This window comes from Triticum urartu, chromosome 2A (genome assembly GCF_056163025.1).
Source record: "Triticum urartu cultivar PI428250 chromosome 2A, HENAU_Tu73, whole genome shotgun sequence".
NCBI classification, from domain to species: domain Eukaryota; kingdom Viridiplantae; phylum Streptophyta; class Magnoliopsida; order Poales; family Poaceae; genus Triticum; species Triticum urartu.
In genome coordinates, this window is record NC_141874.1 from 320,514,530 (window position 1) to 320,538,741 (window position 24,212).

At 42.8% G+C, this 24,212-nt stretch overlaps 1 protein-coding gene and 1 pseudogene across 1 annotated transcript; both read right to left on the bottom strand.

Moving 5' to 3' along the window:
- Positions 1–764: 764 nt before the first annotated feature.
- LOC147984970 (uncharacterized) lies at positions 765–2,169 on the bottom strand (annotated as a pseudogene).
- A 428-nt stretch (positions 2,170–2,597) lies between these two features.
- LOC125537060 (uncharacterized) lies at positions 2,598–23,975 on the bottom strand. Its single transcript, XM_087541347.1, has 3 exons — positions 23,937–23,975; positions 23,268–23,807; positions 2,598–2,819 (listed from the first exon to the last, which is right to left on the bottom strand). The coding sequence occupies exons 1-3, from the start codon at positions 23,973–23,975 to the stop codon at positions 2,598–2,600; spliced, it is 801 nt and encodes a 266-aa protein (XP_087397473.1).
- Between the last annotated feature and the right edge of the window lie 237 nt (positions 23,976–24,212).

The window sequence follows — 24,212 nt, forward strand, 5'->3', positions numbered from 1 at the left end:
TAGTCTTGATCGCGAGGGTGTGAGATTGTTGAGTCCCCGTGACTCACAGATACTTCCAAAACCAGTTTGCAGGTGCCGATGTTACCGAGCAAGTGACGCAACCAAGCTCAAGGAGGAGCTCGATGAAGATCTTGTCCTTTGTCTTGTTTCGTTTTCAGTTGATCAGTAGTGGAGCCCAGTTGGGGTCGATCAGGGGACCTTGTCGCATTTGGGGTTGTTCTTTATTTTGGTTCCGTAGTCGGACCTTGATTGTATTTGGATGTTGTAATGCTTTATTCATGTAATTGTGTGAAGTGGTGATTGTAAGCCAACTATGTTTCTCTTTCCCTTTATGTATTACATGGGTTGTGTGAAGATTACCTCACTTGCGACATTGCTTTCAATGCGGTTATGCCTCTAAGTCGTGCTTCGACACGTGGGAGATATAGCCGCATCGAGGGCGTTACACTTACTCCCTAGCTGATCTAGTCAGGCAATTGAATTGGTCCCTGGCCGTATAGCAAGATATTGCATGGCTATTATCTTGCATGTGTATTGACTTATCCCTTGGGTGGAAGCATGCAAGTAGTTCTATAGACCATTTCACACATGACCGAGATAAATAGCATTCTACAAGATAGATTGAAACAAAGAAAAATATCTTTATTTTATTTCTTGAAATAACTTATTTCAGTGACTCGATAAAAATAAAAGGTTGAAAAGGAAACGCATCACATAAATATGACATAACTAAGCTATAAATTAAACACTCTTGCATCATATAGCTAATTGTTGTGCCGGTTCTCTTGAGATTTATCCCAAATATGCTGAATTAGATCACGCTTGAGACGTCGGTGAGCGGCTCTATCACGAACAGAATTATTCCTCTCCAGTAAATTGGCAAAACCATCAATAGGACCATGCTCGTGATGTACCGGTGCTACAGGATGTCGTCCTTGGTCATAATTATAGTCATGGGCACCACTATAGTTACCTCTTTCATCCTCTACTATCATGTTATGCAGTATAATGCACGCATACATGATGTTAGCAAGGGTAGAGTGATGCCAATAATTGGCTGCATAACGTAGAATGGCAAATCGAGCTTGTAAAATCCCAAAGGCTCTTTCCACATCCTTCCTAGCTCCTTGCTTATTACTATATATTCTGTCCTTCTCACTTTGGGCTAGAGGAATATTTTTCACAAATGCCGCACATTCTGGATATATTCCGTCTACTAGGTAGTACCCCATATTGTATTGCTGATGGTTAACTGTGAACTGAACTGGTGGTGCTCGTCCTTCCAAAACCTCAGTGAACAGTGGTGACTGGTCCAAGACGTTTAGGTCATTGTTTGATCCAGCAACCCCAAAAAAAGAATGCCATATCCAGGTGTCTTGTGATGCAACAGCCTCAAGAATAACCGTAGAGACTCCATAGTCTCCTCGAGTGAATTGACCATTCCATGCAACTGGGCAATTCTTCCATTCCCAGTGCATGCAGTCGAGCCTTCCAAACATTCCTGGAAAGCCATGCGCCTCCCCCATTTGGAGCAATCGTTAAATATCTGTTGGTGTAGGTCTCCGAAGATATTCTGCACCAAAGACTTCTTTTATTCCTTGCGTTCTTCAGGCAATCTAATGTTGTTGATGCACCAATGCGGAATAAATCATCTACTCCATCAACGGCGCATCCAGTCGCTAACATCCGAATATCCACCGAGCACTTCTGCAGAGGGGAGAACCCTATGTGGCCTACAACATCTCTTCTCGGCGTGAAAAATGGAGACCAATTTTCAAGAGCTTCAACAATGCGCCTGAATACATGCTTTCTCATTCGATTCCTGTGTTGAGAAAATCAGTATTAGCAACCAATACATCGAGTTTAGTTGAGATGAGAACTAGACAGAAGGTAGTACCGGCGACGGAACATGGCTTCACTGTACGTTGGTTCTTCTGAGAAGTAGTCTTTAATTAGACGAGCATTGCCTGCCACACGTTCTCGGTCAAGGTACCTCCTTTTACCATTGCTCCGCCGGCACCGCCGCCGCCGACTTGTGCCCAAGACTTGAGCTTCAATTTGAGCATCTATTGTGCGAGCAAAATGCTCATCAAAATCCTCATCCATCTGCTGCGCAATGGGATCTTCGAAGACGTTGTCATCAGATGCAGTTTCGTTGGAGGAAGACATGTGTGTTTCAGATTTTGGAGGATCCGTATGAATGGATCTGATAAGATGTTGTTAGTCTGTTTCTCACGTATAGCTAGTATGTTTGGCTGTTTCTCACGTATTGTTAGGTTATTAGCCGTGTCCTCAAAAATCTCAACCTCTTTCTTACTTCAAAAAGTAAATCTCAAATACTTCCTGAACCTGTACGTGAATGAGAGTAGGAGTGCACACATGTACAGGGAGATCAGAGAAGTTTATGTGCACAACACAATTAAAATTGCCAAAAATTCCTCAAGAATGAATGTTAAATAAAAAAGACTTTATTCCTCATTGTTTTGTATTACAAAAATGATAAATGAAAAACAATAATATAATTACCTTGCCAAAAAAACATAATGACATTATTTTATTTAATCTAAACAAATAACAAAATAAATGATGACTACAACTTAGCTGTTGTATCCTGAACCCATCACTTTATCGCGGAAAAATTCTAGCGCCCTCTCATGTTCCGCCCTTTGAAATTTGGACATTACAGTTGTGTTGGCCATCAACAATTCCATGTACTTCTCCATACTGGCTTGTTCTCTGCTTATTATTGTTGTCCTCTCCTGTGCTTCGGCTGCAGCACGCTTATCCTTGTAGACCTGAAGCTGGGCATCATGCATCTGCTCTTGTGTAACGCCCTCGATGCCGCTATATCTCCTACGTGTCGAGGCACGACTTATAGGCATAACCGCATTGAAAGCAATGTCGCAAGTTAGGCAATCTTCACAACATCACATGTAATATAGATAATAAAAGGGGAAGGAACATAGTTGGCTTACACTCGTCACGTCAATCAAAGTACATAAATAGCATTACATCATCCAATCACTCATGGCCCGACTACGGTGCCAAAATAAAAGACCAACCCAACATGCGACATGGTCCCGATCACCCCAACTGGGCACCACTACTGATCATCAGGGAAAGATACATAGTAACAGCGTGAGTCCTCATCGAACTCCCACTTGAGCTCTAACGCATCATCTGGAACGGAGTCGTCTGGCCCTGCATCTGGTTTGGAAGTAAACTGTGAGCCACAGGGACTCAGCAATCTCGCACCCTCGTGATCAAGACTATTTAAGCTTATAGGAAAGGCAAGGTAAAATATGTGAAGTTGCGGCAAGCGACTAGCATGTATGGTGGCTAACCTATTCACAAAAGAGAGCGAGAAGAGATAGCAAAGCGCGAACGAGTAACTAGAGAACACCCTGCGGCAAGCATTACTCCAACACCGTGTTCGCTTCCCGGACTCCGCCGAGAAGAGACCATCACGGTAACTCACACAGTTGATTCATTTTAATTAAGTTAAGGTTCAAGTTATCTACAACCGAACATTCACAAATTCCCATCTGCCCATAACCGCGGGCACGGCTTTCGAAAGTTCAAATCCCTGCAGGGGGTCCCAACTTAGCCCATGACAAGCTCTCACAGTCAACGAAGGAATAGACCTTCTCCCGAGACATTCCGATCAGACTCGGTATCCCGGTTCTACAAGACACTTCGACAAGTTAAAACAAATCCAGCAACACCACTCAAATGTGCCGACAAATCTCGATAGGAGCTGCACATATCTCATTCTCAGGGCACACTTGATACGTCTCCAACGTATCTATAATTTTTGATTGCTCCATGCTACTTTATCTACTGTTTTGGACTATATTGGGCTTTATTTTCCACTTTTATATTATTTTTGGGACTAACCTATTAACAGGAGGCCCAGCCCAGAATTGTTGTTTTTTGCCTATTTTAGTATTTCGAGGAAACAGAATATCAAACGGAGTCCAAATGGAATGAAACCTTCGGGAACGTGATCTTCTCACCGAACGTGATCCAGGAGACTTGGACCCTACTCCAAGAAGTTTTCGGGGAGGTCACGAGGGTGGAGGGCGCCCCCCCCCCCTGAGCGTGCCCCCTGCCTCGTCGGCCCCTCGGAGCTCCACCGACGTGCTCCTTCCTCCTATATATACCTACGTACCCCCATTAGACCAGAGACGGAGCCAAAAACCTAATTCCACCGCCGCAACTTCCTGTATCCACGAGATCCCATCTTGGGGCCTGTTTCGGAGCTCCGCCGGAGAGGGCATCCATCACGGAGGGCTTCTACATCAACACCATAGCCCTTCCGATGAAGTGTGAGTAGTTTACTTCAGACCTTGAAAGCACAAGTGCTCCCTAGGTGGTTTTGATAATTGATGACAACATATCTCTTGTTGGACTAACACTTCTATCTAGCATGTTTCAGATAAGTTCAACAATGGAGTGGCATGGACTAAAGGTTGTGGGAACTCCTCAAAATGTTAAGGACAATGGATTGGCTCAAGCTCAAAAGCTCAAGACTCTTCACTTTACATTTTAGTGATCCAAGATCACATTGAGTCCATAGGAAAAGCCAATACTATTAAGGAGGGATGAGGTGTTGCTTAATGAGCCTCTTGCTTCATGTGCTTAATGAATGCTCCAAAACCCTCAACTACTTTCCCATATCCACATATGACCCAAACTCCAAGCCAAACTCGGTCCTACCGATTCTTCCTATCCGGCGCCACCGAGTTTCACTTGTCACTTGCCACTGCCAAACCCTAGCAATTCGGTCTTACCGATAAGGATCTCGGTCCCACCGAGATGGGGTTGCAAACTCTCTGTTTCCCTTTCGTAACTTTTCGGTCCCACCGAAAGAGCGAATCGGTCCCACCGAGATTGCAATGTAAACTCAGTGTTTCCCCTTTGTAACTTTTCGGTCTCACCGAGTTCCACTCGGTGCCACCGAAAGAGCAAATCGGTCCCACCGAGTTTGCCTGACCAACTCTCTGGTTAGCTAATTACCAAACTCGGTCTCACCGAGTTTGTGTAATCGGTCTCACCGAGATTACGTTATGCCCAAACCCTAACCGAATCGGTCCTACCGAGTTGCATGTCAGTCCCACCGAAATTCCTAACGGTCACTAGGTTTACATTTTCGGTCCGACCGAGTTTTATGATTCGGTCCCACCGAGATTGGAAAACTGTGTAACGGTTGGATTTTGTGTGGAGGCTATATATACCCCTCCACCTCTTTCTCATTCGAGGAGAGAGCCATCAGAACACACACATCATTCCAACTCATTTGTTCTGAGAGAGAACCACCTACTCATGTGTTGAGATCAAGACATCCCATTCCTACCATATGAATCTTGATCTCTAGCCTTCCCAAGTTGCTTTCCACTCAAATCTTCTTTCCACCAAATCCAAATCCTATGAGAGAGAGTTGAGTGTTGGGGAGACTATCATTTGAAGCACAAGAGCAAGGAGTTCATTACCTACACACCATTTGTTACTTCTTGGAGAGTGGTGTCTCCTAGATTGGCTAGGTGTCACTTGGGAGCCTCCGACAAGATTGTGGAGTTGAACCAAGGAGTTTGTAAGGGCAAGGAGATCGCCTACTTCGTGAAGATCTACCGCTAGTGAGGCAAGTCCTTCGTGGGCGATGGCCATGGTGGGATAGACAAGGTTGCTTCTTCGTGGACCTTTTGTGGGTGGTTGCTTCTTCGTGGACCCTTCGTGGGTGGAGCCCTTCGTGGACTCGCGCAACCGTTGCCCTTGGGTGGAGCCCTGTGTGGACTCGCGCAACCGTTACCCTTCGTGGGTTGAAGTCTCCATCAACGTGGATGTAGGATAGCACCACCTATCCGAACCACGGGAAAAACATCCGTGTCTCCAATTGCGTTTGATCTTTCCAAACCCTTCCCTTTACATTCTTGCAAGTTGCATGCTTTACATTCCGCTGCTCATATACTCTTTGCATGCTTGCTTGATATGTATTGTGTGTATTGAAATTGTGCCTAAACTCCACTTAAACCAAAAAAGATTAAAAATTGCTACTTTTGCACTAAGTGTCTAATCACCCCCCCTCTAGACACATCAACTTCTAGATCCTACAAGTGGTATCAGAGCCTTGGTCTCCATTGCCTTGGTTTAATCACCATTGGAGGAAGATGGATGTGTCTACTCTAGGGAGTCTTAGACATAGAGTGCCTATTCTTGATGGAAAGTATTTTCATGAGTGGAAAAATGAGATGCTTGTAATCTTCAATCAATATCATTTGAACAAGTATATTGCTAGCCCTTGTGCACCCCATATTGATCCCTTGCATCCTACCCTTGATGAAGACATTGACATGATTCGCAATCTTAGAACTATTGAGCTCATCATTAGAGGATTGCCCAAAAATCTGATTGCTTGTTTGCCTACTCAAGATTGTGCCTACACTATATGGAAATTTCTTGAGGAACAATTTCCCAATCATTCCTTGAAAACCTTGGATGAAATTCTCCATAAATCTATTGCCTTGTGTAAGATGAACTCTAGTGATCCTAGTTTTGGTAAATGTCTTCTTGAACTTGTCAATCTTAAGCATGCTAAAGGAGATGTTGGAATCATTAATGATATCATACTCAAAGCTATAAGAATTCATAAAAGTAACCACTTTGATCATTTATCTAATGAATTACCCTCTCTAGGAAATGATGAGTCACAAGATCATGATGGACATGAATATTATGATGATGATGACAGTGATTCCGATCTTGACAATGCAATGAGACATTTTGGTCTGATGGCAAATCTTCGGGGATATGAATCAGGAGGAAAGGAATGGGTTCTTGATAGTGGATGCACTGATCATATGACCGGAGATGAAGAGATGTTCCGTGAGCTTGCTGAAAACAACGGCCCTCGAAAATATGTCACCTTCGGTGATAATTCAAAGGGTAAAGTGGTTGGCCTTGGTAAGGTGGCCATCTCACATGATAGCTCCATTCAAAATGTCATGCTCGTTGAATCTCTTGGCTATAACTTACTTTCTGTATCTAGACTTGCTGATTTCGGTTTGAACGTCCTATTTACTGAGGTAGATTGCCAAGTATTTCGTAGAGACAATCATAAAATGGTCTTTACGGGTATGCGTAGAGGTGATCTTTACATCGTCGATTTTTCTAAAAAGGCACAACCTAAAACTTGCTTTGTTGCTAAATCCTCAAAAGGTTGGTTGTGGCATAGACGACTAGGTCACGTTGGCATGAGAAACCTTGACAAGCTTATTAAAGGAAATCATATCCTTGGAGTTAACGATGTCATATTTGATAAGGATAGACTTTGAAGTGCTTGTCAAGCAGGTAAACAGGTTGGAGGAAGACATCTTGTGAAGAACATCATGACCACAAGGAGGCCACTCGAGCTGCTTCACATGGATCTTTTTGGTCCCAATGCCTACAAGAGTCTCGGTGGAAATTCCTTTGGTCTAGTTATAGTTGATGATTTTTCAAGATTTACGTGGGTGTTTTTCCTCATTGACAAATCGCAGGTCCAGAAGATCTTCAGAAACTTCGCCAGGAAAGCCCAAAATCAGTTTGATGTGAAGATCAAGAAGGTTCGGAGTGACAACGGAACAGAGTTCAAGAACGCAAATGTGGACACCTTTCTTGACGAAGAAGGGATTTCACACGAGTTCTCGGCTACATACACACCTCAACAAAATGGAGTTGTTGAGCGGAAGAACCGGACGCTCATCGAAATGGCGAGAACAATGCTTGATGAATACAAGACGCCAAAGCACTTTTGGGCAGAAGCGGTTGAGACAGCTTGTCACGCAACAAATCGCTTATATCTTCACAAGCTACTCGGCCAGACGGCATACGAGCTCCTCACCGGTAACAAGCCTCAAGTTGGATACTTTCGAGTATTCGGCTCAAAGTGCTACATTCTTGATAAGCATCGTCGTTCAAAGTTTGCTCCTAAATCTCATGAGGGTTTTCTACTTGGTTATGGATCAAACTCTCACACTTACCGTGTCTACAACAATTTCACCTGAAAGGTTGAAGAGACGGTAGATGTGAAGTTTGATGAATCTAATGGCTCGCAAGTCGAGCAATTGCCAATTGATGTAGGAGACAAAGACCCTTCAGAAGCAATTCAAGATTTGTCCATTGGCAAAATTCGTCCAACGGAGGTAAAGGAGAGTACTTCATCCGTCCAAGTGGAAGCTTCTACTTCACGACAAGGTGAACCAAGAATCGACACGGAAGCATCCACAAGTGGGCCACATCAAGATGAATAAAACGAGGAAGTACGTCAAGATGAACATCAACAACCTCCTTCTCCACCACGACAAGAGAACGACGACGCCAACAATGAAGAAGGCCAAGAAGAAGAACAAGATGAAGAAGATGCTCAACAAAGACCCAAGCAAAAGCTCTCACGAGTTCGAGCAAGAATTGCCAAAGATCATCCCGTCGAGCAAATCCTCAATGATATACAAACCGGGAGAATCACTCGCTCAAAAACTCGTCTAGCTAACTTTTGTGAAAACTACTCATTCATCTCTAGCATTGAACCAATGAAGGTTGAAGAAGCATTGGAAGATCCGGATTGGATAAACGCTATGCATGAAGAGCTACATAACTTTGAGAGAAACCAAGTTTGGACATTGGTTGAGAAGCCCGACAACAACCACAACATCATTGGTACCAAATGGGTGTTTCGCAACAAGCAAGATGAAGATGGACAAGTGGTCCGCAACAAAGCACGTCTCGTCGCCCAAGGATACACACAAGTCGAAGGTATGGACTATGGTGAGACGTATGCTCCCGTTGCTAGACTTGAGTCCATTCGCATCTTACTTGCCTATGCTAATCACCATAATATCACCTTGTACCAAATGGACATTAAAAGTGCTTTTCTAAATGGGGAAATAGAGGAGGAAGTTTATGTCAAACAACCTCCTGGCTTTGTCAATCCTAAGAAACCAAATCATGTTTACAAACTTCACAAAGCTCTTTATGGTCTTAAACAAGCTCCTAGAGCATGGTATAAATGCTTGACCAAGTTCCTTACTACAAGTGGTTTTGAAATTGGTAAAATTGATTCTACTCTTTTCACTAAAAAGGTTAATGGAGAACTATTTGTATGCCAAATTTATGTTGATGACATCATATTTGGTTCAACTAACCCTCTCTTTAGTGAAAAGTTTGGAAAGCTAATGTCAGAGAAGTTTGAGATGTCTATGATGAGTGAACTCAAATTCTTTCTTGGATTGCAAATCAAGCAAACTAAGGAAGGTACATTTGTCTCTCAAACAAAGTACACCAAGGACTTATTCAAGAAGTTCAATATGCAAGAATGCAAAGGTATGTCTACACCCATGCCTACTAGTGGACATAATGATTTGACCAAAGATGGTGAACCTGTTGATCAAAAGGTTTATCGCTCTATGATTGGTTCATTGTTATACCTATGTGCTTCACGTCCCGATATTATGCTAAGTGTGTGCATGTGTGCTCGATATCAAGCTGCTCCTAAAGATTGTCATCTTAAGGCTGTGAAAAGGATAGTGAGATATTTAATCCATACACCAAATTTTGGCATTTGGTATCCTAAGAGGCCTTCTTTTGATCTTGTTGGCTATTCCGACTCAGATTATGCCGGAGACAAGGTTGATAGAAAGTCCACTTCGGGTACTTGTCAATTTCTTGGTAGATCTCTTGTGTCTTGGTCTTCCAAGAAACAAAACTCGGTATCCTTATCCACCGCCGAAGCGGAATACATTGCTGCTGGTTCATGTTGTGATCAATTACTTTGGATGACCCAAACTCTTAAAGATTATGGGATTTATGTGAAACATGTTCCACTACTTTGTGACAATGAAAGTGCTATCAAAATTAGTCATAATCCTGTACAACATTCTCGAACTAAGCATATTGAAGTTCGTCATCATTTCATTCGAGATCATGTTGCTAAGGGTGACATAAATCTTAAGCATGTTCGCACCGATAAGCAATTAGCGGATATATTCACTAAATCGCTTGATGAGAAAGTGTTTTGCAGGTTGAGAGGAGAGTTGAACATCATTGATGCCTCGAACTTGGAGTAGAAACTCCATTGGATACATGCAAGACATGAGCTTATGACTAATCCATGATATATCTCTTATGATAACTATCTTATGTCTTGGATAAATTTGCACCTTGCATGTTGTCTAACCCATGTAGGTGCTTGGTTGAATCTAATTCCATGAGATTGCGACTCACTCATATCTTGAGCAATCTCTACATCACCAAGACTCTACACAATAGCGGTTGAAGACAAGGAAGCACAAAACCATTCAAACATATCCTTTGACAAATTCTATGTTAAGCTTCATGATTGTCATTTTTGGATACACAAGTGCTCTTCCTTGCAAGAACTAACCCATGTAGGTAGATGAACTCAAACTCCAAATGGTGCTCCCAACTCTTGATGAGCTACATCAACCTTGAGCACCCACACAAGTTCAACTACATGAGCAAGAACCACATCACCACCCAAGGTATGTTATTTCATCTTAGAGAAGCTTTACTCCAAGACATGAGTCAAAGCAACTCAACAAGATGTGAATACATCAAGATGCTTAAACGAAAAATGGTAACCCCATTTTGAGCTTAAACGATGAGTATGACCTATGATCAAGTGTTCTCACTTGACTCCTAAGTCAATATACTCTAACATAGGTGACTATGTCACCGCCCAACTCTAGATGAAGTTCTCTTGTGTTCTTTTCTGGGTCATTGCATTTGTCTCATGCATGTTTAGTTTCTTTCTCTTTTTCAAAAAAAAAAACTTCATCTAGATCTTTCAGTTTCTTCTCCATTCTCTTTGTTTTTGTTCTGCATTCTCTGCATTTAATTCCTTGCAAATCCTTCAGTTAATTCATTGCAAATCTTTGTGAGATCTTACCTGACTAGTGAGCTGAGGTGACAAGTGTTTTTCTCTGTGTAAACTCGGTTTCACCGACTTGAAAATTTCGGTCCAACCGAATATTTTTCGGTACCACCGAAATGTGCCACTCGGTGCCACCGACTTTGCAATCAGAAAAATAGTTTGCCACTTATTCTACATCTCTTATGATCCAGCTCCACTCAATGAATCTTGTCCTCCACAAGCATCACAATTTTATCCTCTGCTTTGTGCCGAATCTCAAGGACCAAACCCATTCGACGGATTCCAGGAAAAACCTTCTTGGAAATTGATGTCAAAGGGGGAGAGAGAGATCACATCAAAGCTGAAAGAGAGATCACACCAAGAGAGAAAAAGTACTAAGGGGGAGAGAAAGTCTCAAGGATCCCAGATGTTGTTAAGGGGGAGAGAGAAAAATACTCAAGGATTCCAGATGCTTGATGTTCAAGAGGAGAGATGCCACATGTCTTTTTGGGGGAAAGACATGTTCATATGAACTCATTTGAAGTAAGTTCTATTCAGCTATGATTTTTTGTTTCCTATCTTCTCCCAATATCCCATGTAAGATTCAGGGGGAGCAAGACACCTAAGGGAAAAGAAATCAACCAAATTCATTGCATATCTTTATTCTTGGGGACATGTTGAATCCAATGTTATCACTCTCTACATGTCATCCCAGTCTTGGCATTCTTGTGGTTTCTTTTGTTTGCTCTGGCTAGTGGACGTACCTGTGTTATCTAACCTTGTTTGCAGGTTCATTCCATCCTAAGCCAACTCGAGACCACAAGGTAAGTATATGCATCAAAATCATGAGTATGAGGAGTTCTTGCTTATGTACATACTGTTTGCAAGAAGGACTCATGAGCATGAAGGTATTTTCCTTAATAATCTTTTGCTCTGATGCATATGGCCAAGATACATGTAACACATTGCCTACTCTGTCATGTTTATGCTCTCACATGCCTCTATATTTCATATTTACATGAGTGCATACATGTAGGGGGAGCCTATGCTTGCTACATGTTCTTCCAAAGCTTTACTTGTTGTTCTTTATATCTTTATATAAAGCTTTGATGTATGTTGCCATCAATTACCAAAAAGGGGGAGAATGAAAGCACAAGTGCTCCCTAGGTGGTTTTGATAATTGATGACAACATATCTCTTGTTGGACTAACACTTCTATCTAGCATGTTTCAGATAAGTTCAACAATGGAGTGGCATGGACTAAAGGTTGTGGGAACTCCTCAAAATGCTAAGGACAATGGATTGGCTCAAGCTCAAAAGCTCAAGACTCTTCACTTTACATTTTAGTGATCCAAGATCACATTGAGTCCATAGGAAAAGCCAATACTATTAAGGAGGGATGAGGTGTTGCTTAATGAGCCTCTTGCTTCATGTGTTTAATGATATGCTCCAAAACCCTCAACTACTTTCCCATATCCACATATGACCCAAACTCCAAGCCAAACTCGGTCCTACCGATTCTTCCTATCCGGCGCCACCGAGTTTCACTTGTCACTTGCCACTGCCAAACCCTAGCAATTCGGTCTTACCGATAAGGATCTCGGTCCCACCGAGATGGGGTTGCAAACTCTCTGTTTCCCTTTCGTAACTTTTCGGTCCAACCGAAAGAGCGAATCGGTCCCACCGAGATTGCAATGTAAACTCAGTGTTTCCCCTTTGTAACTTTTCGGTCTCACCGAGTTCCACTCGGTGCCACCGAAAGAGCAAATCGGTCCCACCGAGTTTGCCTGATCAACTCTCTGGTTAGCTAATTACCAAACTCGGTCTCACCGAGTTTGTGTAATCGGTCTCACCGAGATTACGTTATGCCCAAACCCTAACCGAATCGGTCCTACCGAGTTGCATGTCAGTCCCACCGAAATTCCTAACGGTCACTAGGTTTACATTTTCGGTCCGACCGAGTTTTATGATTCGGTCCCACCGAGATTGGAAAACTGTGTAACGGTTGGATTTTGTGTGGAGGCTATATATACCCCTCCACCTCTTTCTCATTCGAGGAGAGAGCCATCAGAACACACACATCATTCCAACTCATTTGTTCTGAGAGAGAACCACCTACTCATGTGTTGAGATCAAGACATCCCATTCCTACCATATGAATCTTGATCTCTAGCCTTCCCAAGTTGCTTTCCACTCAAATCTTCTTTCCACCAAATCCAAATCCTATGAGAGAGAGTTGAGTGTTGGGGAGACTATCATTTGAAGCACAAGAGCAAGGAGTTCATTACCTACACACCATTTGTTACTTCTTGGAGAGTGGTGTCTCCTAGATTGGCTAGGTGTCACTTGGGAGCCTCCGACAAGATTGTGGAGTTGAACCAAGGAGTTTGTAAGGGCAAGGAGATCGCCTACTTCGTGAAGATCTACCGCTAGTGAGGCAAGTCCTTCGTGGGCGATGGCCATGGTGGGATAGACAAGGTTGCTTCTTCGTGGACCCTTTGTGGGTGGTTGCTTCTTCGTGGACCCTTCGTGGGTGGAGCCCTTCGTGGACTCGCGCAACCGTTGCCCTTGGGTGGAGCCCTGTGTGGACTCGCGCAACCGTTACCCTTCGTGGGTTGAAGTCTCCATCAACGTGGATGTAGGATAGCACCACCTATCCGAACCACGGGAAAAACATCCGTGTCTCCAATTGCGTTTGATCTTTCCAAACCCTTCCCTTTACATTCTTGCAAGTTGCATGCTTTACATTCCGCTGCTCATATACTCTTTGCATGCTTGCTTGATATGTATTGTGTGTATTGAAATTGTGCCTAAACTCCACTTAAATCGAAAAAGATTAAAAATTGCTACTTTTGCACTAAGTGTCTAATCACCCCCCCTCTAGACACATCAACTTCTAGATCCTACAGACCTTCAGGTCCATAGCTAGTAGCTAGATGGCTTCTTCTCTCTTTTTGGATCTCAATACAATGTTCTCCCCCTCTCTCGTGGAGATCTATTCGATGTAATCTTCTTTTTGCGGTGTGTTTGTTGAGACCGATGAATTGTGGGTTTATGATCCAACTTATCTATGAATAATATTTGAATCTTCTCTGAATTCTTTTATGTATGATTGAGTTATCTTTGCAAGTCTCTTCGAATTATCCGTTTGATTTGGCCAACTAGATTGGTAGTTCTTGCAATGGGAGAAGTGCTTAGCTTTGGGTTCAATCTTGTGGTGTCCTTACTCAGTGACAGAAAGAGTTGCAAGGCACGTATTGTATTGTTGCCATCGAGGATAACAAGATGGGGTATTTATCATATTGCATGAATTTATTACTCTACATCATGTCATCTTGCTTAAGGCGTTACTCTGTTTTTAACTTAATACTCTAGATGCATGCTGGATAGCGGTCGATGAGTGGAGTAATAGTAGTAGATGCAGGCAGGAGTCGGTCTACTTGTCACGAACATGATGCCTATATACATGATCATACCTAGATAACCTCATAACTATGCTAAATTCTATCAATTGCTCAACAGTAATTTGTTCGCCCATCGTAGAATATCTATGCTCTTGAGAGAAGCCACTAGTGAAACCTATGGCCCCCGGGCCTATTCTCATCATATCAATCTCCATTACTTTATTTTACTTGTTTTGCTTTTACTTTTCACTTTGCATCTTTATACCAAAAATACCAAAAATATTATCTCTATCAGATCTCACTCTCGTAAGTGACCGTGAAGGGATTGACAACCCCTAAGCGTTGGTTGCGAGTTGCTACCGTTTTGTGCAGGTACGAGGGACTTGCGCGTGACCTCCTACTGGATTGATACCTTGGTTCTCAAAAACTGAGGGAAATACTTGCGCTATTGTGCTGCATCACCCCCTCCTCTTCGGGGAAAACCAACACTAGCTCGAGACGTAGCAAGAAGGATTTCTGGCGCCGTTGCCGGGGAGGCTTAAGCCAAGTCAAGTCAAGATTTACTCTCCCGTCAACGAGCCATTTCTGGCGCCGTTGCCGGGGAAGCCTACGCAAAAGTCAACATACCAAGTACCCATCACAATCTCTATCTCTCGCATTACATTATTTGCCATTTGCCTCTCGTTTTCCTCTCCCCCACTTCACCCTTGCCATTTTATTCTCCCTCTCTTTCCCAATCTCCTCCTCTTTTTCCCTTTGCCTTTTGTTTGCTCGTGTGTTAGTTTGCTTACCTGTCGCTATGTCGAATTCCTTATCCGCTCCTATGTCTCCCGAGTTTGAAGTTCTTCACTTCAAGCAACGGCAAGGAGAAAACTTAAAAGATGCTTGGTATAGGATGATGGAATCTTATCGTAAGTGCACCCTAGAGGTGAACTTTAGAATTCTTCTTCGCAATTTTTATGTTGGGTTAAACATGACGCATAGACAACTCTTGGATTGCATGGCCAAGGGAAATTTCATTAATATTGGTCCCAGTATTGCGCATGAGATTATAGAGGGAATAGTGGGAACACCACCCCAAAAGGGAGGATCTCATCCTACCCAGGAAGAAACCCAAGTGTTTGAGAAGATTTGCGAAGTAACAAAGATTTTACAAAAGTCTCTTGAGCCTCTTAAAAATATTAGCAGAAATCTTAACCGTATGAATATGTTGATTACTCTTTGCAATAAATGGTTGGATTCTTTAGATCTAAAAATTTCCGAGTATGAAGGGAAGAGGGAAGAACCCCCCGAATTCGAGCATGACTCCGCTAAAAAGTTGAAAATTAAAGATGGCAATACCTAGATCTATCCTTGCTTTTATGCCTAGCTAGGGGCGTTAAACGATAGCGCTTGTTGGGAGGCAACCCAATTTTATTTTATGTTTTTTGTTTTTGGTTCTGTTTAGGAATAAATAATCCATCTAGATTATGTTTAGATGTGGTTTTATCTTTTAGTTAGTGTTTGTGCCAAGTTAAACCTATTAGATCTTCTTGGAAGATAGTTATTTGATCTTGCTGTAATTTCCAGAATCTTTGCGCTCAGTGCCCGAATTGTCAAAAATCACCAGAACGTGATAAAATAGTGATTCAAATTACTGCTGATCAATAAACAAATTTCCCAGGTCTTCTAAGTTTGGTAGAATTTTTTGGGTTCCAGAAGTTTGCGTTAGTAACAGATTACTACAGACTGTTCTGTTTTTGACAGATTCTGTTTTGCGTGTGTTGTTTGCTTATTTTGATGAATCTATGGCTAGTAAAATAGTTTATAAACCATAGAGAAGTTGGAATACAGTAGGTTTAACACCAATACAAATAAATAACAAGTTCACTACAGTACCTTAAAGTAGTCTTTTGTTTTCTTTCTCTAACGGAGCTCACGAGATTTCTATTGAGTTTTGTGTTGTGAAGTTTTCAAATTTTGGGTGAATTCTTTTGATGGATTATGGAACAAGGAGTGGCAAGAGCCTAAGCTTGGGGATGCCCATGGCACCCCCAAGATAATCCAAGGACACCAAAAAGTCAAAGCTTGGGGATGCCCCGGAAGGCATCCCCTCTTTCGTCCACTTCCATCGGTAATTTACTTGGAGCTATATTTTTATTCACCACATGATATGTGTTTTGCTTGGAGCGTCTTGTATTATTTGTGTATTTGCTTGTTAGTCTACCACAATCATCATTACTGTACACACATTTTGAGAGAGCCATGTATGAATTGAAATTTGTTAGAATACTCTATGTGCTTCACTTATATCTTTTGAGCTTGATAGTTTACTCTATGTGCTTCACTTATATCTTTTTGAGCGTGATAATTTTTGCTCTAGTGCTTCACTTAGATCTTTTAGAGCATGGTGGTGGTTTGTTTTAAAGAAACTTGATCTCTCATGCTTCACTTAGATTATTTTGAGAGTCGTTAATAGCATGGTAATTTGCTTAATGTTAATATACTTGGTATTCAAGATATGTGAAACTTTCTTTTTAGTGGGTTGAATACTAAGATAAGTTTGATGCTTGATAATTGTTTTGAGATATGGAGGTGATAATATCATAGTCGTGCTAGTTGAGTAGTTGTGAATTTGAGAAATACTTGTGTTAAAGTTAGCAAGTCCCGTAGCATGCACGTATGGTTAAAGTTGTGTAACAAATTTGAAGCATGAAGTGTATCTGGCTTGTGCATCCTTATGAGTGGTGGTCGGGGACGAGCGATGGTCTTTTCCTACCAATCTATCCCCCTAGGAGCATGCGCGTAGTACTTGATTTTTGATGACTTCTAAATTTTTGCAATAAGTATATGAGTTCTTTTGACTAATGTTGAGTCCATGGATTATACGCACTTTTACCTTTCCGACACTTGCTAGCCTCTTCGGTACCGTGCATTGCCCTTTCTCACATTGAGAGTTGGTGCAAACTTCGCCGGTGCATCCAAACCCCGTGATATGATACGCTCTTTCACACATAAACCTCCCTATATCTTCCTCAAAACAGCCACCATACCTACCTATCATGGCACATAGCCATTCCGAGATATATTGCCATGCAACTTCCATCATCATCATCATGGCATGCTTTACTTTTGTCATATTGCCATTGCATGATCTTGTAGTCGACATCGTATTTGTGGCAAAGCCACCATGCATTATTTTTCATACATGTCACTCTTGATTCATTGCACCATCCCGGTACACCGCCGGAGGCATTCATATAGAGTCATATCTTGTTCTAGTATGGAGTTGTAATCATTATGTTGTAATCAATAGAAGTGTGATGGTCATCATTATTAGAGCATTGCCCAATCAAAAAAAGAGAAAGGCCAAAAAGAAAGGAAAAAATAAAGGCCCAAAAAAGAGAAAATAAAAAGGGCAATGCTACTATCTCTTTTTCCACACTTGTGCTTCAAAGTAGCACCTTGTTCTTCATGTAGTGAGTCTCATATATTGTGCTTCAAAGTAGCACCATGATTTTCATATAGTGAGTCTCATAATTTGTCTTGTTCATACTAGTGGGAATTTTTCATTATAGAACTTGGCATGTATATTCCAACGATGGGCTTCCTCAAAATGCCCTAGGTCTTCATGAGCAAGCAAGTTGGATGCACACCCACTAGTTTTCTTTTGTTGAGCATTCTTAGCTCTAGTGCATCCGTTGCATGGCAATCCCTACTCCTTGCATTAACATCAATTAATGGGCATCTCCATAGCTCATTGATTAGCCTCGTTGATGTGAGACTTTCTCCTTTTTTGTCTTCTCCACACAATCCCCATTAGGGCTGCAAACGAGTCGAGTTCGAGCGAGTTGGACTAGGCTCAACTCAAATTATACTAAAATTCGAGCGAGCTCAAACTGAGTGAAGATCAAGGTCGAGCCGTAGAAAGTGGCTCGTGCTCAGCTTGTATCGATCTCGAGCTAGTTTCGAGCTAAATAATCAGATAATTTTATGAATAATCTAAGGCAATTTTTCAAACATTATAGCCAGCAACACAACATAGAAAACCACTATAAAATTTGACTTATTCTCTCTCAACTAAAGACTAGCACTTGACAAATAGGGATCAATGATCTAGAAACATAAAAAATGAAGGTGCAACTGCTCTTAAACTTTGGCTGAGAATAATAGGATATTTGACACATGACTGACCACACACCATATTGAGGCTAAATTTCTCCTGCTTAATAGGCCTCATGTTTCCTACTAGGTAAAAATGAGAAAACTTGGACACAACATATATGGCAATAAATTATACTATTTTCTTTAAATATACATCAAGATTATTTAATATAATTATATGACATTGAGCTATCGAGCTAAAATCGAGCGAGCCAGTGTTGGCTCAAGATTAACTCGTTTCTCTATCGAGCTACATAAAGTGTTCATACTCAGCTCATTTCTTTTCGAGTCGATCTCGAGTCGAGTCAAAATATGAGTCGGTCTCGAGCGGCGCACGAGCCTCGAGCTTTTCTTGCAGCCCTAATCCCCATCATCATATTCTATACCACCCATAGTGCTATGTCCATGGCTCGCGCTCATGTATTGCGTGAAGGTTGAAAAAGTTTGAGATTATTTGAGTATGAAACAATTGCTTGGCTTGTCATCGGGGGTATAGAAGTTGGGAACATCTTTGTGTGACGAAAATGAACACCTTTCGGATCTGAATATTCATACCATGATTAAGAAGATTTACATTGAAATTATGCCAAAGTATCACTCTGCATCAAAAATTCTCTTTTTATCATTTACCTACTTGAGGACGAGCAGGAATTAAGCTTGGGGATGCCTGATACGTCTCCAAGGTATCTATAATTTTTGATTGCTCCATGCTACTTTATCTACTGTTTTGGACTATATTGGGCTTTATTTTCCACTTTTATATTATTTTTGAGACTAACCTATTAATAGGAGGCCCAGCCCAGAATTGCTGTTTTTTGCCTATTTCAGTATTTCGAGGAAACAGAATATCAATCGGAGTCCAAATGGAATGAAACCTTCGGGAACGTGATCTTCTCACCGAACGTGATCCAGGAGACTTGGACCCTACTCCAAGAAGTTTCCGGGGAGGTCACGAGGGTGGAGGGCGCCCCCCCCTGGGCGCCCCCCCCTGAACTTAATACTCTAGATGCATGCTGGATAGCGGTCGATGAGTGGAGTAATAGTAGTAGATGCAGGCAGGAGTCGGTCTACTTGTCACGGACGTGATGCCTATATACATGATCATACCTAGATAACCTCATAACTATGCTAAATTCTATCAATTGCTCAACAGTAATTTGTTCACCCACCATAGAATATCTATGCTCTTGAGAGAAGCCACTAGTGAAACCTATGGCCCCCAGGTCTATTCTCATCATATCAATCTCCATTACTTTATTTTACTTGTTTTGCTTTTACTTTTCACTTTGCATCTTTATACCAAAAATACCAAAAATATTATCTCTATCAGATCTCACTCTCGTAAGTGACCGTGAAGGGATTGACAACCCCTAAGCGTTGGTTGCGAGTTGCTACCTTTTTGTGCAGGTACGAGGGACTTGCGCGTGACCTCCTACTGGATTGATACCTTGGTTCTCAAAAACTGAGGGAAATACTTACGCTACTGTGCTGCATCACCCCCTCCTCTTCGGGGAAAACCAACGCTAGCTCGAGACGTAGCAACACTCAGATGAGACTAGCTACGAGTAAAAGCAAACCTCAAGTTGCCCCGAGGTGGCCCCGCAGGCAGCTCAGTCGGACCAACACTCAGAGGAGCACTGGCCCAGGGGGGTTTAAATAAGATGACCCTCGGGCTCCGAAAACCCAAGGGGAAAAAAGGCTAGGTGGCAAATGGTAAAACCAAGGTTGGGCATTGCTGGAAAAGCATTATTCAAGGCGAACTATCAAGGGGTTCCCATTATCACCCAACCACGTAAGGAACGCAAAAATCCGGGAACATAACACCGATATGACAGAAACTAGGGCGGCAAGAGTGGAACAAAACACTAGGCGAGAGGCCGAGCCTTCCACCCTTTACCAAGTATATAGATGCATTAATATAACAAGATAATATAATGGTATTCCAACAAGTAAATAATGTTCCAACAAGGAACGGTCTCCAATCTTCACCTGCAACTAGTAACGTTATAAGAGGGGCGGAGCAAAGCGGTAACATAGCCAATCAGCGGTTTGCTAGGACATGGTGGGTTAGAGGTTTGACATGGCAATTTGGGAGGCATGATAAGCAAGTGGTAGGCATCGTAGCATAGGCATAGCAAAAGAGCGAGCATCTAGCAAAGCAAAGATAGAAGTGATTTTGAGGGTCTGATCATCTTACCTGCAAAGTTGTCAGAGTTGACTGGATCCTCGAAAGCAAACTCAACGGGCTCCTCGTTAGCGAACTCGTCTCCCGGCACTACCCAAACAAGACAAACAAGCACAAAAGACACAATCAACCACGTGCAAAGCTCAAACAACATGATGCAAACATGGTATGCTATGCGGGATGCGATATGGGATGCATATGCAAGATTTGACAAGGAAAGAATGAACCTGGCCTCAACTTGGAAATCCAAGTGTGCCACTGGAAAGGTGAGATGATTTCGCTTGAAAACGATATAAAGAACGCCGGAATCGGAGACATGGTTTGGAAATGGCAAGCAAAACAAATATGGCACCGGTCTGCGATATACAGCAAGTGACCATCTAAATGCAACAAGATGAACATGCTACGACACTCAAACATGGCAAAAAAATACATGGCAGGGATCCATTCATGATGCTTAACAAAAGAGGAACACTGAGCTACGGTCAATTCATCCATTAACAGGTTCAAACAAGCATGGCAAAAATGCAATTGGTAAACAGATCTCAGACTTAGTGAAATTAACACTTGTCTGGAATTTCAGATCAGTTAGCACATTTTGGAGCAAGAAAACTATATGCTACAGGGCCTGAACATGGCAAAGTAAAGCATGGCATGGAGCTACTCAAAGAGCTTAACAAAAGTCCCTTAGTGACCTTGAGCCAAAAGGGATCAGAAAATATAATTGCAAGCATGTGAACATGGCAAAAACATAATCAGATCACAGACTTAGTGAAAACTGGAGTATGCAAAATCAGATATCAAGTAGGCATGTTTACGAGCTCGATGCACTCACTACAGAGTAAGTCATGACAATCTAAGCATACATCCATCAAGAATACACATTATACAAGCTAGACATGGCAAGAACAATAACATAGCATGCACGGATCAACTATAACATCCTCGGCAAAATCGCTAACAAGTAGACAATCTGCCTAGATTCACGAAATAGCAAAAGTAGTGCTCGATTGACTCAAGCTAGGGTGCTCCATAATTGCAAACAAAGACATGGATGGATAGAGCACTACAAGATTAACAAAACATCCTTACTGATCATCCTCAAAAGAGGCACGGATCACTAGGAAACAACATGAACATATGGCATATCGATATAAACAGATCAAGGACTTAGTGGAAATGCTAAGTCCCTGAAATCAGCATTAACAAATGCACCACTTTGCAAGCTTGTGCTAGTCACCACACACATCACAAAAATACATGGATTGCACCTCTGGAAAGATGACAAAGCATATAACAAAACATATGTAGAGCTCATGGGCATATCATGCACACAATAATCATGGCAAAAATGACAAATAGCTAACTGGATCAGCAGATCTGGCAATTATCTCAAATAGCACTCTTCCAACAGCATTTCGGGCATCAAGATGAACTCTAATGAAAATGATGCAATGAGATGAAATGATGTACTCCCTGAGATGAACATTTTGATATGCTATATGCCCAAAACGGAGCTACGGATGCAAAGTTACGATGCAATGAACATGGCAAAATATTACTGAAATTAGGTCAAAGTTCAACCGAATCTCAGATCTGGAACTAGATCGGCCGCGTGAACCGAGGCGGCGGCCAGAGCTGTGCTCGCCGGAGACGGAGTGGAGGCGGCGGCGGACGACGGTGGGGTGGCCGCGGGCGCCGGTGGCCGGAGCTGCGGACGCGGTGGGCGGCGGCCGGCGTGGAAGGAGAGGGCGGCGCGGGGCGGCGCTGCCGCGGTCGTCGTCGGCGAGGTGCGAGGCGGCCGCCGGCGAGGGCGCGCTGCGGCGTGGTGGCGCGGGCCGCCGGAGATGGAGGCGAGGAGGCGCTGGGCGGCGGGGTCAACGCGCGGGAGCTTCGTGCCGGGAGGGCCGGCGATGGGCCCCGCGGGCCCTGGCGGCGGCGGCGAAGTGGGCGCCCGCGTGGGCGAATCAGGCGGCGACAAGTGGCGGCGGCGGGGTGGAAATGGACATGTTCGTCGGTGGCGTTTTTGTCCGGTCGCGAGGAGAGGGAGAGGGTTAGGGTTTCACCCGTGAATTTCGGAGGGGGGGTTCTTTATATAGGCATAGAGGGAGTTAGGAGAGTCCAAATGAGGTGCGGTTTTCGGCCACGCGATCGTGATCGGACGCTCTAAATGATGGATAGGGTTTAGGTGGGTTTTGGGCCAAATCGGAGGGGTGCTGGGCTGCAACACACACGAGGCCTTCTCGGTCCCTCGGTTAACCGTTGAAGCATCAAACGAAGTCCAAATGGTACGAAACTTGACAGGCGGTCTACCGGTAGTAAAGCAAGGCCGCTTGGCAAGTCTCGGTCCAATCCGAAAATGTTTAATCCCCACACACGAAAGAAAGGTAGAAATGACCACCGGAGGAGAACGGAGCGCCGGAATGCAAAACGGACAACGGGGAAAATGCTCGGGTGCATGAGACGAACACGTATGCAAATGCAATGCACATGATGACATAATATGAGATGCATGACAACGACAGCAACACACGGAGACAAAACCCGAACCCGAGAAAATAAAATAACTTAAAGCCGGAAACGGCAAGAGTTGGATTACATATTGGGTAAATCATATCCGGGGTGTTACATCTTGCGTGGAGGCTCGTAGGACATTTGTATCATGGTACAATTGAATGTCATCATGAGAAAGACCTGAAGAAAATTCAGATGAACTTTTACCTTTTCCATTCATTTTGTCTTTTGCAATATTTCTCCCTGGTGGCCTTGTTTCTTCTTCAATCTCGTGTACTACATCATCATCAGTTGTGCCCGTTTTCTCCTCTGCATATATTCTTGTCCACTTTGGGTGTTGCTGTAGCTCTCTCCATAGATTTCCAAATGTGAAATATTGCTTTTGCTCGGACTTGTACATGTCATGAGCTTTATTCATGAGTTGGTCATCAGATTGACCACTCACATACACTTCCTTGAGCCTACACCATATGCCATTGAACAACACAATTCTGCGGTTCATCTTTCCCCAATGGTCTTTGCAGTTGCTGGCCTTCCTCCTCCGATCTGCAGGACTATTGTTGTTGTAATCTTTGCCTACATCTTTCCAATAAACTTCACCTTTCTTTGCATTTCCATCGATTGAATCGACGGAATTGTTTAACCAAGCACTAATCTACATGTTCAACATACTACATTATAAATAATTGTAATGGACAAGTTAACTTAAAAATAATAGATAACATAAATCAAATACTAACCAATCGTATGTTATCCTCTTCGGTTCATGGTAGTCTCTTGCTACCCCTTTCTTCGTCGTTGTTGTCCTCACGTCCATCTCCATCCCCTCCAACACCTAAATTACTGTAATTCCCACCATAACCAGCCTCATATGCAGCTGACCCATCATTCATCAAATCCATGTAGGAGATCTGAGAATCCATGATCTTCTGCAAAGAGGGCGACTGCACAAACAACTATGAGAAGTAGCCTATATATAAACGGTCTGTACCAACACAACTTCGCATGTTGCATGTACAAATATTTGACTGCTTCTCAATGTTGCATGTAGCAAGTCATG